This window comes from Bos mutus, chromosome 4 (assembly GCF_027580195.1).
Source record: "Bos mutus isolate GX-2022 chromosome 4, NWIPB_WYAK_1.1, whole genome shotgun sequence".
NCBI lineage: Eukaryota > Metazoa > Chordata > Mammalia > Artiodactyla > Bovidae > Bos > Bos mutus.
Genome location: NC_091620.1, coordinates 40,080,992 through 40,096,640, shown reverse-complemented (window position 1 = coordinate 40,096,640; position 15,649 = coordinate 40,080,992). Strand labels below are relative to the sequence as shown.

Below are 15,649 nucleotides of genomic sequence, written 5' to 3'. Positions count from 1 at the left end.
CTTCATGATCTTCCAGAGAAGAGCTGGAAGAGGGAATTTGTAAAAGTGCAACATTCTGTTCACTGGCCACTGGCTTGAAGGTGGCAGAGATGGCCCTCACAAGTTTCCTTCCAACTGAACTGACAAAGGAAAAGTATCTCAAAGGGGTTTCGCCACACTCAACAAAAGCACTCGCACACATAAACTCACACACATGAGTTCACCTTTACACACTCTAGTGGAATAAAGAAACCTGAGTCCTTTGGGATCTATAATATTGATCCACTGTTTGCAGATGTTTTAGACAAGATGCCGCATCTCCTTTTTTTTTTTAATGTCAAAAATGCTTTTATGATGTGTGGTGAAAGTGAAAGTCGCTCAGTTGTGTCCGACTCTGCAACCCCATGGACTATACAGTCCATGAAATTCTCCAGGCCAGAATACTGGAGTGGGTAGCCCTTCCCTTCTCCAGGGGATCTTCCCAACCCAGGGATTGAACCCAGGTCTCCTGCATCACAGATGGATTCTTTACCAGCTGAGCCACAAATTGTAATCCAATGTACTTGTTTACACCCCACTCCAGTACTCTTGCCTGGAAAATCCCATGGACGAAAGAGCCTGGTGGGCTGCAGTCCATGGGGTCGAGAAGAGTTGGACACGACTGAGCGACTTCACTTTCACTTTTCACTTTCATGCATTGGAGAAGGAAATGGCAACCACTCCAGCGTTCTTGCATGGAGAATCCCAGGGACGGGGGAGCCTAATGGGCTGCTGTCTATGGGGTCGTACAGAGTTGGACACGACTGAAGCGACTTAGCAGCAGTACTTGTTTTGTACAAAGTTTTAGGGGATCTGAAATAAGCAGATCCATAGAGACAGAAAGACCGGTAGCTGCCACAAGCTGGGGGGAGGAGGAATAGGGGTGACTGAAAATAGGTACAGGGTTTCTTCTTGGGATGATAAAAATATTCTGCAACATGAGAGTGGTAATGATTGCACAAGATTGTGACTGTGCTAAATGCCACTGGACTGTGCCGTTTAAAAGGGTGTTCTTTATAGTATGTGAATTATGTTGTGTTGGCCAAAATGTTCATTTGAGTTTTTCCGTATGGACTTTCCATACAGATTTTTGGCCAACCAAATATCTCAATTTAAAATGTTTCAGGGGATTTGATTAACTTAACCTAGAATTTAATTAATCTGTTTATATTTCATATACTTAGGTACAATTATGACCAGAAACTTAGAAGGCATACATTCCTGTAGATTCTCTCCTGTTATTGTGGAGCCAGTTGGGCACCAAGAATGTTAGAACTTCAGCAATTAAAAAAAAAAAAAAAACTTCAGCAATGAATAGATATAAACACGCTTACTGAGTTTTTATCTTTTTATGAGCTTCAAATGCATGCCCACATCTGTTTGCTTTAATGAAATGCATTATAGTGGAGCTTGAATTCTTCTGTGCATTAGAAAATGCAGTGTTGAATGAGAGTTGAATATCCATCATGAGGTTAAAATGTATCTTGGTCAACAATATCTTTCACCAAAATGGAGCGATTTACCTAAAATAAATGATTAACATTGACCATAAACACATAAGTAAAATTTTATTCACAATCATGTAGTTACGGAAGGATAAAAGAGATCGAGAAAGCTGCTGACATAGACTTGGGGGGGGGGGGGGGGGCAGTAAGAGTACCCCTGGGTCTTTAGCCCGATGTGATGCAGCCACTAGCAGTCTGCTAAGGAAACAAAGGCAGTGTCTCAGAGCAGACCAGACCCCTCACCCACGACATGCATTGAGATATTTGATGTGCTCATTTCATTATACATATATATGCTGCAAATCACACAAGCTCCTGAAAAGAAGTAATTTGTAGTTAATGGGAAGCAATTCAACCCAAAATTATCTCAAATTTGGCGGTGAGGTCTCTCAGCATTCTGGAATCTTTACCTCATTCCATTAGGGCATGCCATAATTTTAGGCAGCACTCAGTCTGTTCTTTGGCTTTTAGTGGAAAAGCATCATTCTATAAGACAGGGACTCTTTTTTAATCCAATGGATACATTATATTAATCATGTCTTTCATGAATATTGTTTATCTAATAGCTCACCTCCTGATATATACGGATGTAAATATAGACTCATATAAGCATCCGTGAATATATTATATTGCAAATGAAGTAAACAGAATCACAATTCTGACATTGGTTATGAGTATAATGCTAGCAGTTCTGTGATGTGAGTAAATATTCAACTACAAGGGTCTGTATAATTTTTGATGACTATAAGTTTGACTACTGACCCACACAGAAAATGAAATTAGCATGAAGTAATTTGTAGACCTTAGTACTCAGGAGCAGAGCCTCACCCAGAAATACTCACCTCCAGAATGACATCTACCAGCCCTCGTCGGTTTATGAGTGAGCATTTGTGGATACTCCAACAGGGTTTAGGACTTTGAAGATCAGAAAGGTTCTGGATATTCTGAGCCCTGAACACCCCCACACAGTTGTAATACAACCCAAAGGATCATATTTTAGTGATATCTAACCTAGGAGAGGCTACAGCAATTTTTAAAAATATTTATTCATTTATGATGTATTTGTCTGCACCGGGTCTTAGTTGCAGCATGCAGGATCTTCCGTCTTTGTTGTGGCCTATGGGCTCTAGTTCCTTGATCAGACTTGTGGGCTCTAGCCAGAGCCCCCTGCATTGGGAGCACAGAGTCTTAGCCACTGGACCACCAGGGAAGCTCCAGGCAATTATTATTGTCATTATTGTTTTCTACTATGTCGATGTGCAAAGAGCACATTTTAAAAGGTGGAAGAGTGATTTTAGGTCTGGGAAACAGGACTTCGTAAGAAATGTCTCCACACAAGCTCTCCCCAAAGGTGTGTAGCATTCTTCTCATGAAAGGATGGGTGTCTTTTAAGCCTTCTTCTCTTATCATCACCATCAGCATCACCACTGTCATCAAATTATCTTGGACACCATGTGACCCCATGACACTTCTTCCTACTCACAAAATAAATTTTTCCAGGAGCACAAACACAAGTCACGTGTTCTAAGCTCTCCCTGTGTGTGTATGTGTGTGCACACGTGCACACATACCCTCAGTTGTGTACTATTCTTTGCAACACCATGGATTGCAGCCCACAAGGCCCCTCTGTCCGTGGAATTTTCGGCAAGAATGCTGGAGTGGGTTGCCATTTCCTACTCCAGGGGATCTTCCTGACCCAGGGATCAAACCCATGTCTCCTGTATAGCCTGTATTAGTAGGTGGATTCTTTCTCACTGTGCCACCCAGTATTCCCAAGCTCTCCCTGAGCACTCTCTAAAATAGTAATGTGTTCAAGCTAGAGTCCATGGACCCCAAACTGTGTCCAAATAGTCTTTATTAAACCACTGCACCATTTAGAGGGTTTTGAATACCTCAAAACCTTGTGATCATGCTTTGAAAGAATTAAACCATAATGAAGAGCCACAGGAGACTGTTGGGCCGGGGACAGTCACTTTGATAACAGTCCATTCTTTCATTGTTGGGGCATTTGACAGAAACCATATGTGTGCAAAATCCCCGGCTGCACCAAGCGCTACACAGACCCCAGCTCCCTCCGGAAACACGTGAAGACCGTGCACGGCCCAGAGGCTCATGTCACCAAGAAGCAGCGAGGGGACGTGCATCCCCGGCCCCCGCCCCCGCGAGATTCCGGCGGCCACTCACAGTCTAGGTCACCTGGCCGGCAGACTCAGGGAGCCCTCGGGGAGCAGAAGGACCTCAGCAACACTACCTCAAAGCGGGAAGAATGCCTCCAAGTGAAAACGGTCAAGGCGGAGAAGCCCATGGTATGTTATTCGCTTTCCTTCTTGATTGTCCCAGGTCTCTAAAGGGGCCAGGTAGGGTGCTAAGTTAAGGGAGGATCACGTCACCCCTGTCCTCACTGGAACCCACTGTTTGATTTAAGGAGATCAGAGCTCATTGATCTCAATTACTTACCCCAGCTCAGAAAAGAGGTTTGGGGTTTCCTAACTGCTTTTTTTAAATCGATCTGGAAGTTGTGGCAGGTAGATCCACACCACCATCCACATTTTCAGGAGGCCTCTAACATAGAGAATTATTCATTGGGTCCCTCTGTAAACATGTTTTCTGACTTCTTTGCCTTGGTGACCCCAAGAGAAATAAGCCATGCACAAGTGCTGAGTCACATCAGTTGTGTACAACTCTTTGTGACCCTGTGGACCGCAGCCCACCAGGCTTCTCTGTCCAAGGGATTCTCCAGGCAAGAATACTGGAGTGGGTTGCCATGCCCTTCTCCAAGGGATCTTCCTGACTCAGGGATCGAAACCCTGTCTCTTAGGTCTTCTGCATTGGTAGGTGGTTTCTTTACTACTAGCACCACCTGAAATAAGCCATGGTCCCTGTTCTTTAGGGGTCTGCAGTCCAGTGGGATAGGCAGACTAAGAAAGCTTGGGTAATAGGGGTCTAAGACAAGTCTGGGTGCGAGCATTCAGAGCGGAGCTAACAGGGTGCACGTGGCGATGCCATGGGAGGGGCAGAGAGCAGGTGGCCGCCAAGCGCAACACTCAGAGAAGGGAAGGAATGTGTACAGGGGCCCAGGGCCTGGCACAGCCAAACACGAGTCATGGGGCCCCAGGGGAATGTGCTGGAGTAGAAAGAGGGGAAGATATAAAGGGATTTTTAAATTTTTTTCTGAATTTTTAGAAAAGACAACTCCTGTGCCAATCTAGAGATTAAGTGATAGACTTGAGACCATATCTAAAATGATTCCTGAAACAAGGAGGTAGAAAGCAAGGGAGGGATTTGACAAATGTCATCGACAAAAATCTTAGTTTGATGACAAATAGGACACATGGATTAAGCTATTGCTGCGGCTTCTTTCAGACTTCGCTTGGTGATTTTTGCCTTACGCATGGGCCAGAATAAAACAGCTAAAATTTTCCCAAAGACAAAATGAAAAGAGTAGCAGAGGAGATTTAGTTCATCTGTATTTGGCATATGTATAATGGAGTCAGCTCTGTGTTTTGGGTTCTAGTCTGTCCACTCTTTGGATGTGAAAGAAATATACTAGATGAGTCACGTGCTTAGACTTCCACATGCATGGGAATGATCAGGCAGGCAGATTTCTACTCAGTGTAAGGAATCATTTGCATAAAATTAGAAAAGTCCAGGAATTAGATGGACATCCTGTGAATTCCTGAGTGATGTCATGTGTAGCCAGTATGTATGGGCACGAACTAATACGCATATGACTTAATTGCATTTTAGTGACTAACTGAGTTTGTCTTTAAACTCTTAAGAGTCTTAGCAAGTGACATTAGGTCTAGCCAAAAATCATGCAAATAAGCTATCGTATCGTTATTTCCCTGTGGATAGCTGTACTTTGCTTTTTATAACTGATCCCTATACGTTTAAATTAATCAGTTCATAAACGGTGTTTTATATACTTTTGTGGGAGGAGTATTTATCATTTTCCTAAAATAAAGTCACCTGTATAAAAACTATGCAAAATATTTAACCGTTTATCCTTAATGTTTACTGAAACAAAGAAAGTGAATCCATGGTCTCCTAAATAATGTCATTGAAAGACAATGATTTATATTTTTAGGACATCCTGTGAGCTCAGGGAGAAGGCAGTGGCACCCCACTCCAGTACTCTTGCCTGGAAAATCCCATGGACAGAGGAGCCTGGTAGGCTGCAGTCCATGGGGTCACGAAGAGTTGGACACGACTGAGCGACTTCACTTTCACTTTTCACTTTCATGCATTGGAGAAGGAAATGGCAACCCACTCCAGTGTTCTTGCCTGGAGAATCCCAGGGACGGGGGAGCCTGGTGGGCTGCCGTCTATGGGGTCACACAGAGTCGGACACGACTGAAGCGACTTAGCAGCAGCAGCAGCAGTGAGCTCAGAGTCCCTGGTACCTTTTATGTACATCCTTAGCAAAAAAGAAGGAAAGAAAGAAAAGTTATCACTTCTCCAAACACTCATTATTTAAAAAGAAAATTAGTAGAAATAAAAACGTACAGCGATTTTGCTCAGTGACATCTGAGATGCTCCAAGATGTGAAATATTTTATGAGATATAGATATATTGATATAGAAACAAACTGCTGGAAAGAGATTTCAGGATATTGAGACTAGGCCCCATATTTTACAGGTGTGGAAACAGGCTCAGTGAGGTTAATAAATTAATCAAATTTCCACAGGGGACTTTTTTATGTACATGTGCTCACACGTGTAAATGAGTAGGTATCTTCATAGACGTAGTTATTGAAGCATGTGAGATATACATTTCTAATATTCTTTCTTTAAAAACTTGTCTTTGATTTGTTCATCACGCTATAAATTAAATTCTTTCTTCTTTTTTTCTGATTACTCCAACATCTCTTCTGTGTAATGCTCCTAAATGTCTTGTTCTCACTTCCTAAGGACAGTGGGTAATAAGGTGAGGGAATTTTGGCTTCTCTGCTCTCTTTGTTTTGTTTTCATTTTAACATATAGCTTTTTATTTATTTTCTTTAGTCTTTGTCCTTTGTGATATCTTTGGTAGTGAACATTGCCCAGATATGTTTCCAACATAGAAGCAATGTGTTTTGAACATTCAGCATGTGAAAACGTGGAGTTAGATGTTGAAATTCATCGTTCTATTTGTCTAGGATTCCATAATAAATCACACTGGGGCCGACCAAGCAGATGTTCTCAAAGACCATTTAATTGTCATGTTGACTAGTATAAATTTATTCTTGGACCAGACGTGCACCACCTTCTTAGGGCAAGAACTGGATATACTTGTTGGCAATCTAACCTGTATTGAACTGTCGGGGTCCTTTAAGGATTTTCTAATTGTAGATGCATGAGAGCCTTCTTCCAGGCCCTGTGGAAACGTGAGTCTGCACTCTTCCACAGGGAAGTGTGTGTACATTCACACAGATTCACACACACACATACTGATTTGACAGTCTGAGAGGAAAAGTCATTCAAAGCCCTGGATGATCTAAGTTCTCTGCAAAGGAGCAGGTGGTCTGACCCTTCAGTGCTCTGCAGAAGCAAAAATAAGCCAGGCTTCATGCATTCATGATCACATTTGTGCATCTTATTTTTCTCTGCTTGGTTGCCCAGGACACACTTAGTGTACCATGTGGTGCTCACTTAGAAAGTGTTCATTTACTTGGGTGTGTGTACTGTGGTCTCAGGAAAAGTGTGACAAGTTCCACGGAAATGACCTGTGTCCAGAGCCCCTTCTGACAGCACTGTGGTTACACCTGAGACCACAGCCGTGTGTACCAGAGTGTGTGTAGTTATCTCTCCTTGCTCACGGGCTGCTGTCAGACTCTAGTTGCTAGGTAACACCAGAGAGAGTGCTATAGAGGAACAGAAGTGAGGCCAGGAGTCTAGGTCATCACACTGTTCGCTTTGTAACTTTGGGCAGTCACTGAACTTCTCTGAACATCACTTTTCTTATCTCTATGAAAAGGATGCAGCTGTTTGTCCACCGGGAAATCACTGGAATTTCAGATGGGCCAGGGCCAGGTTGTGCGGACCGCTCAGTGCAAGCCAGAGTGCTCCCAAACGTAGACACAATGAGCTGTCCCCATGGTCAGAGGGGCCCCTGGAAGAGGGGTCTTTCCCTGAGAACCTAGTGGACTAGACTAAGTTCTCAAGAGTTGCAGAATTGGCTTGCCAAGTCCACTTGGCTGGGGTTAGGGAAACCTGGCTTGATTCTCCTAGTGCAAGGCCAGGTGCACACTGGGGACTGGAAGACGCCTGTGACTTCCCCAGAGACTCCTTTCTGTCTATGGCAGAAACTACGTGACTGAAGTCTTCCCTCCTACAACTGCTTTTACATATATCCCCCTACTTGGAGTTTTACAAAGCAAGAAAATGTAGAAGGAATGGACAGAGATTATAGAGCTTGGGGAACCAACCCTGAACCATAAAGAGGGACTGGTTGGAGGGGAGGTAACATGTGTTCCTGGCATATATATCCTGAGGACTAAAGCATGTATACTAATAACCACTAATAATCTCCAAGCCAACTAATTATCCTATTATCCAGGTCTTTTTGAACTGTGTGTGCTTTCAGGGCTTCACTCCTAATTTCCACAACAATCCTTAGGATAAATAAATTGTCCCCATTTTCTGGATAAGGAAACTGAGGTTTAGAGTGGCTAAGTAATTTGCCCAAAGGCTCAAGTCATGGAGGTGGGGTGGGAACTGAGGAAATGTGACACAGAGTTGGCATTGGGCGAGGGATTCCATGGCTGCTACATCACACCTGGCTCCCCCTGCTGTCCATTGCCCTCCATGGTACATCTGCCTGCTGGCCCATCCATCATCACTGAGCTCAAGGGAGGCCACCTCCATTCACTAGAAAATAGTTCTTCTCATCCCACCCACTGAGAATCCCGCAGGCCTTGATCTGCGTGATTGCTCATTGTCTGCTCCCTGGCCTTGATCATCTAGGTAACATTTATTTCCTTTTCTTCTTGACCCCACAGACATCTCAGCCAAGCCCTGGTGGTCAGTCTTCATGCAGCAGCCAACAGTCCCCCATCAGCAACTATTCCAACAGTGGGCTCGAGCTTCCTCTGACCGATGGAGGTGGTGTGGGCGACCTCAGTGCCATCGATGAAACCCCAATCATGGACTCGACCATTTCCACTGCAACCACAGCCCTCGCTTTGCAAGCCCGGAGGAACCCAGCAGGGACCAAATGGATGGAGCACGTCAAACTAGAAAGGCTCAAACAAGTGAATGGAATGCTTCCACGACTGAACCCCATTCTACCCCCTAAAGCCCCTGCAGTCTCTCCTCTCATAGGAAACGGTGAGTGCCAGCCAGACCTCATGTCTGCTCAGGGTTTTCTGTTCTTTCGGAGGCAGCCAGAGCACTGTGCAGACCCAGGTCCTTGGGTTTTCTGTTTGCTTGTTTCCCCATCAGCAGTAAAATGAGGCTGGAACTATGCATATTAGTGTTACCTCTCTGGAGAACCCATATTTTATTGGATATATAAAATATATAGATATAGATATAGATATAGGGCAGGGGGGGAACCAATGAACTTTGTTGGCCAACCCAATAAAAGCAGACAGTAAGAAGATAATACTGGAATGAAAAGTAAAACTGCACGTGACTCATATTCGTGAAATCATCATTCTTAGATCAGAGTAAGGAAATCTTAGCTGCAGAGGCATCCAGAGTTAGCCCCTGCCTCTGATTTCCACAGTCTACAGCCAGCAGGTAAACAGTCACTTTGACCAGTGTTGGCCCAATTCAGAGAAAGGGAAGCCACTTCTGCCAGTCAGCCCCTAGTCGCTTTGTGTTTCTGAGATTACACTCAGTACCTGGAGCAGAGCCCAGGTGTGAACTCCCCCACCCCAGCAACTCGGGTGCCTTACACCTGCATAGGATGTCGGAGGAAGCCTTGAGAATGGGTATGAGACCCTCAGAATGCCTTCTGCCCTTGGATTTCCTGTAACTTGAGCGCTGTATCTATACCCTGTGGTTCTTCACTTTGCCCTTGCACTACACCTGCGAAGGAGCTTAACTCATCCAGGGAGTTGTTACTGCTTTGTTTAAGCCAGGGAATCCACCACTGCAGCCTGCCACCTGCTCACCCACCCCCTTACTTCATCACTGGCCCTTCGACATTGCAGGGCAGGGGTGGGTCACCGTGACCAGACTGGTCATGGTTTGGTTTGGTTTGGTTTGGTTTCGGGCCCCAGAACCTGTGTTGTCATCCCGAGGTAAACCCGTGTCTCCCACGCTGTCTCTGCAGGCACGCAGCCCAGTACCAGCTGCAGTCTGGGCGGGCCCATGCCCCTCCTCCCGAACAGAAGCGACCTGTCTGGGGTGGACATCACCATGTTGAACATGCTCAACCGGAGGGACAGCAGCACCAGCACCGTCAGCTCCGCCTACCTGAGCAGCCGCCGCTCCTCTGGCATCTCGCCCTGCTTCTCCAGCCGCCGGTCCAGCGAGGCGTCCCAGGCCGAGGGGCGACCCCAGAACGTGAGCGTGGCCGACTCTTACGACCCCATCTCCACCGACGCCTCTCGCAGGTCCAGCGAGGCCAGCCAGGGCGACGGTCTGCCCAGCCTGCTCAGCCTCACTCCCGCCCAGCAGTACCGCCTGAAAGCCAAGTACGCCGCCGCCACGGGCGGCCCCCCGCCCACCCCGCTGCCCAACATGGAGAGGATGAGCCTCAAGACCCGGATGGCCCTGTTGGGAGATGGCAGGGAGCCGGCGGGGACCCTGCCTCCCGTGCATCCTCCTCGGAGATGCAGCGACGGCGGGGCCCACGGTTACAGCCGGCGCCCACTGCTGCCGCAGGATGCGCTGGGCAACGGCGTGAGAAGAGCCAGCGACCCGGTGAGGACGGTTTCGGAGAGCCTCTCTCTGCCCCGGGTACAGCGGTTCAACAGCCTTAACAGCTTCAACCCTCCGGTGTTGCCTCCATCCCTGGAAAAGCGCAACCTCGTGCTTCAGAACTACACGCGGCCCGATGGGGGCCAGGCCCGCCACTTCCACTCCTCTCCCTGTCCCCCGAGCATCACTGAGAATGTCACCCTGGAGTCCCTGACCATGGACGCCGACGTGAGCCTGAACGATGAGGACCTCCTGCCTGATGACGTGGTGCAGTATTTAAATTCCCAGAACCCAGCCGGGTATGAGCAGCACTTCCCAGGCACCTTCTCTGATGACAGCAAAGTGCCCCACGGCTTAGGGAGTGGACCCGGGGACTTTGACCCACTGGGGCTGCCCGACAGCCACGCCAGCCACACCGGCAGCCAGCAGTACCGCAGCCTGGAGCAGCCCTGCCCCGATGCCAGTAAATCCGATCTGCCCATTCAGTGGAACGAAGTCAGCTCCGGCAGCGCCGACCTGTCCTCCTCCAAGCTGAAATGCGGCCAGCGGTCCATGGGGCAGCAGGCCCGGGCCTTCGGGTCATACAGCCACATGGGTGTTCACCCACAGAATCCATTGAGGAGTGGGGCTGGCCCAGCTGGGGGGTATCCGACCCTTGGGGAGCATGCCAGCTCCTTCGGGGGCCCGGAACACTTAGTGAGCCACGGTGGCGGAGCTGGCACCAATGGGAATGCCTTCCATGAACCACCCTATAAGGCCCAGCAGTATGGGAACTGCCTCAACAGGCAGCCTGGTGCCCCCACCTTACTCGATGGCGCCTGTGGCCCTGGGATCCAGGCGGCAAAGCTGAAAAGCATCACCATGCAAGGGAGCGGGAGCCATCTGGATTTTGGCCTGTCGGTGGTGCCGAATGAGTCAACCGGCAGCACGGTGAATGGCATACCCGCCCCAGACCCCACAGGACAGGGGTACCTGGCTCAGCAGCTCCTCGGTGACAGCACACACACCCAGGGGGCAGGCCGCTCCGGGCAGAACCTGCTGGGGCAGGCTAGTGCTACCTCACACATCTATCAAGGGCCGGAGAGCAGCCTGCCCGGGCCTCCCAGCATCAGCGTGCAGCCGCCAAACGTGGCAGCCGTCAGGGGCTACCAGCCATGTGTTGGCTACGGGGGCAGCCGGCGCCAGGCTGGGCCGAGGGGTGGTCTCGCTCTGCAGCCAGGACAGTTTAGTGACCCGAGTCAGACCTGCAGGGTGAATGGCATCAAGATGGAGATGCCAGGACAACCCCATCAGCTCTGTTCGAATGTGCAGAGTTACTCTGGTCAGTTCTATGACCAAACTGTTGGCTTCGGTCAGCAAGACATGAAAACTGGTTCCTTCTCCATGTCAGAAGCCAACTGCCTGCTCCAGGGGGCCGGCGCCGAAAACTCTGAATTACTCTCCCCAGGTGCTAACCAGGTGACAAGCACAGTTGACAGCCTCGACAGCCATGACCTGGAAGGGGTGCAGATTGATTTCGACGCTATCATAGACGACGGGGACCACGCCAGCCTGATGTCAGGAGCCCTGAGCCCAAGCATTATTCAGAACCTTTCTCATAGCTCCTCCCGACTCACCACGCCGCGAGCCACCCTTCCGTTCCCGCCTCTGTCTTTGAGCACCACCAACATGGCAATCGGGGACATGAGCTCTCTGCTGACCTCCCTCGCGGAAGAAAGCAAATTCCTTGCGGTTATGCAGTAAGCATTAGGGGAAAAAAACGACTGCCAAGAGACCTGAAACTTTAGGAGTTTAAAAGATTAAATTGACCCTTTTTTGTTTGGCTGAGTTTTTTTAGTTCTGTATGTATTTTAGCGATCTCATCTCACCTAACTGGGATGTGTTTCAAGTATATTCCTTTTATGGAAAAGGACTCTGAAAAACCCTAAAGTATTCTAGGGAGAAACTGTCTTCCATTTCAGTTTTGAATCAGTATTGTTACACTCAAAACATCCTCTTAAAAAAAAAAAAGAAAACTGTAAGCCTATTCTTCCCTCCCCCTTCTTTTTTTTAGTAAACCGGTGTAAATGGTGATGTGCGCGTTCTTTCTTTTCAGAGAGAGGGCAAGTGAAAGGATTTGACGTGTCTCTCCGTTATTCCAAGGAACTAGGAAGTTGGTGTGCTTGTGACTAAGGGGTTACACGTCCAGCGTTTTTCCATTTTCCTTTACATATGCTCAATGTTTGTTTTTGTGTTTTGTTTCTTTTGTTTTTGAATTCCCACACTGGGCTCAGGAGTCGGAAGTTGGAGAGTGAGTTTGGGAATCTCTTGTGGGTGTACTGTAGCCGAGGTAACAGGCTTTTGAGAAGCTCCCAACCCCCGTTCAGTTTGGGGAATGCTTCAGACAGATACACACAAGTGGAAATTCAGGGCTCCTGTGCAGAGGAGATACAACTCTGCCCACAGTTGGGGGTTAAAATCCTTCCTGTCCATACGTGTGCTGGACAGGAAGGTGGGCACATCTATATGTCAGTTCTCAGTTATGGACCCTGCCTCCCCTCTCTGTCTGTCCAGAAGTGTTCAGCGCTGTTCCAGGGGGAGACAGGGAGGAGTGTTGGGCGACGCCCACACACACTGTTACTTCCATCTGTTCTGGTAAGAAGGTAGATATGTTATAGATTAAAGCTATTGCATAGAATTTGGGAAATATTTGTGGGTTGGCATATGATTAGTTCCATCTCTCGCCCCATTTTCATAGATAACAGAGTAACTGAGAATTGATTATATCTAGTTTTGAGTATATAGGTACTTAATCCCACAGCTGGCTATGTTATCAACAATATATTAATTCCACTATAGCAAAAGAGTATTTCTATTCTAAGTGCCCTATTTTAGGGGACTCATGAAATTTGGTTGTAAAAGAAAAGCTCATAGACCAAGATATTTGGAATAAATTGCTTCAAACATTTTCAGTATTTAAAAACTCTAAGGGCACAGTTTAATAGCTGTGTGGATACATTCTTAACACTCTATTACATTATGCAGCCATTTAAGAAGCTAAGTCTTCTATGCAGTTTGTCCTTAAGGTGGACTTAAGCTAGACTTTCAGATGAAAAGGTTTAAAGACTTAAAAAGTGCAGCTACTCCCCATGTGTACAGTTGCTACACATAAAAGACATACCATGTGTGCACAGGGTATGTGGACTATCCAGCATTTTACCTTTAAAAAGTATGTAAACTATGAAAATACAACATCAGCACTGCAGTCAACATGTTGTATTCTGCCCCATTCATCTTGGAGTTAGATTTATCCAAAGTGATTCATGAGTCCGTTATGTGTTTTTTCCCCTTTCTGCCATTTAAATTAGTAGTAGACAAAAATCAAATAAAAGTATGAGATAATGGAATATTAGGACCAGCTCATTTTTCTCAGGTTTATGTTCTCTTATTTGGACCAAGAATCTCACGTGGGGTAAAATTCCCCTCTGAATTTTAGACTTTTGGGACTTTAGCTGAGACAGTTGGGTTTGCTTTCAACTAGATGAAAGCAGAGGGGTATTGAGGTCCTCCCGCTGTTCCCCATGTGCAGCACCTTCTTTTAAATCAAAGGAAGCATCCCCTTTGGAACAGAGCCCCAAATCAAAAGACAAGCAGTGATCTGAGCTAGTAGAGTTGAGTCTCTATCACTCTTCAGTGGAAAAATCGAGGCCTTTTCTGTATTCTTCAAACGGGTCATGATCTGGTCACAGAATCGGCAGTCCAATTCGCTGAATCTCATCTCTAGGTGAACTCAAAGTCCTAAGGTCCTGGTCTGAGCTCGCCTGCTCTTGTGGCTTAACCGCCTTTCTGTCTTCCTCCTCCTGCACCAAGAGCCCTTCCCCACTAGAGTCCTTGGATGTGCCCTGCATTTCTCAGTTACCGAATTTCCCAAATCACCTTCACCATGCATGGAAGGATGGATGGAGACTGAGATGAGCATGGTTGTCACCTTGCGCCCTTGTTTTTTCTTTTGCTTTCTGGTGATTCTTCTGGTTGTCCCCTATCTTTTTCTTTCCATACTTTGTTTTCCTTGCTCTGGCCTTCAGATTTGCAGAAGACCCACTCACCTTTCAGCTCAGTATTTGGTTTCTCTCAGTATGAAATTCTCAGAAGAATGGAGGAGAGGAGAGGTGGGAGAGGAAAGTGTCCTTTTGAATGTGATGGTCTGTTGCGATAGTCAGTGAAGAAGATCTTTTGGGGCCATTTCCAAGTGTTCTGTCTGGACGTGGATTTCTGTACACTTAGAATCTCCTGTGATGGGACCCATCCCCAGCCTCCAGTCTTCCCTCCACTTCTCTTGTCCCTTGCACTTGGGGAGATAACACCAACTCACTATGGTCATAGCCTGCTTTTTAATGCAGGCTCGGGCATGGTACTTTTGTTTAGCACCCATGTTAAACGTGTTTTTCCTTGTCAATCCATTTTGTTTTCTTCTCTAAAGAACTGATCAGACCGCCCCTGCTCTTCACACATTGGCTCACACTCTTGAGCCACAGAGTTTTGATTCTTGCGATGTATGTGCCTTATTTTATGTTAATGTCGTCGAAGCGAGGGACCAGTTGGTGTTGCCCAATCAGGGCTTGAGGCTGTGTGCTTGCCACCGGCCAAGAGGACCCGATTGTAGCAGAGTCTGAGCTGTCTCGTAACCTGACTTCCCATGTTGTTTTGAATGCATAGGAGGATGTTCTCTTCTGACAAGTTATTGTTGTGTATCCTGCAAACGTGTAAGATAAAATACAAGTTCATTGTTTTCACCTTTTTTAGATTTTTTAAAAAATAAAATGTGTAACCCTTTTTTTAAAAGAAACATGTGTAAATACATTTAAGTATTGTAGGCATAGTGTTTGGACGTGGCCGCCCGGCCTTCCTCGGATCAGCCTGCAGCCTGTGCGATGCCCCCCACGCCCACCTCAAGCCCGGGGCTGCAGCGCCCCCAACAGATGGACTCTACTTCTGCTTTCACAACCACTTAGTCTTTTTATAACAAAGAAAAGGAACAATGTTTCTTACAACGTCAATAAAAAAAACTCTTTGTACTGAAATGTTTCCTAGGCGGTTTATTTAATTCATAGTTGAATGGAAAAGGGGCTTTCTTTGGAAAAATCCAGAACTTGCATTTACTCAGACCACCCCCCTGACTTACACACACACACACACACACACACACACACACACACACGTTTAGTCTGAGACCCAGACTCCTCATCCCTAAGATGGAGAATGAGGCAATACACTCTCCGAGTGGTGTGTGAAGAGGGG

The 15,649-nt window shown here is 46.8% G+C and overlaps 1 protein-coding gene across 5 annotated transcripts in view; it reads left to right on the top strand.

Annotated features, from left to right (window-relative positions):
- The window catches only part of GLI3 (GLI family zinc finger 3), a 319,343-nt gene extending 303,917 nt beyond the window's left edge, over nucleotides 1–15,426 (top strand). For all 5 annotated transcript variants that reach the window (XM_070369350.1, XM_070369351.1, XM_070369353.1 and 2 more), the window contains 3 exons: nucleotides 3,539–3,829; nucleotides 8,503–8,830; nucleotides 9,783–15,426. In XM_070369350.1, coding sequence (XP_070225451.1) covers nucleotides 3,539–3,829; nucleotides 8,503–8,830; nucleotides 9,783–12,115 — 2,952 coding nt within the window. In that variant the 3' untranslated portion in view covers nucleotides 12,116–15,426. The remainder of the gene's footprint in view (nucleotides 1–3,538; nucleotides 3,830–8,502; nucleotides 8,831–9,782) is intronic.
- The last annotated feature ends 223 nt before the right edge of the window (nucleotides 15,427–15,649 follow it).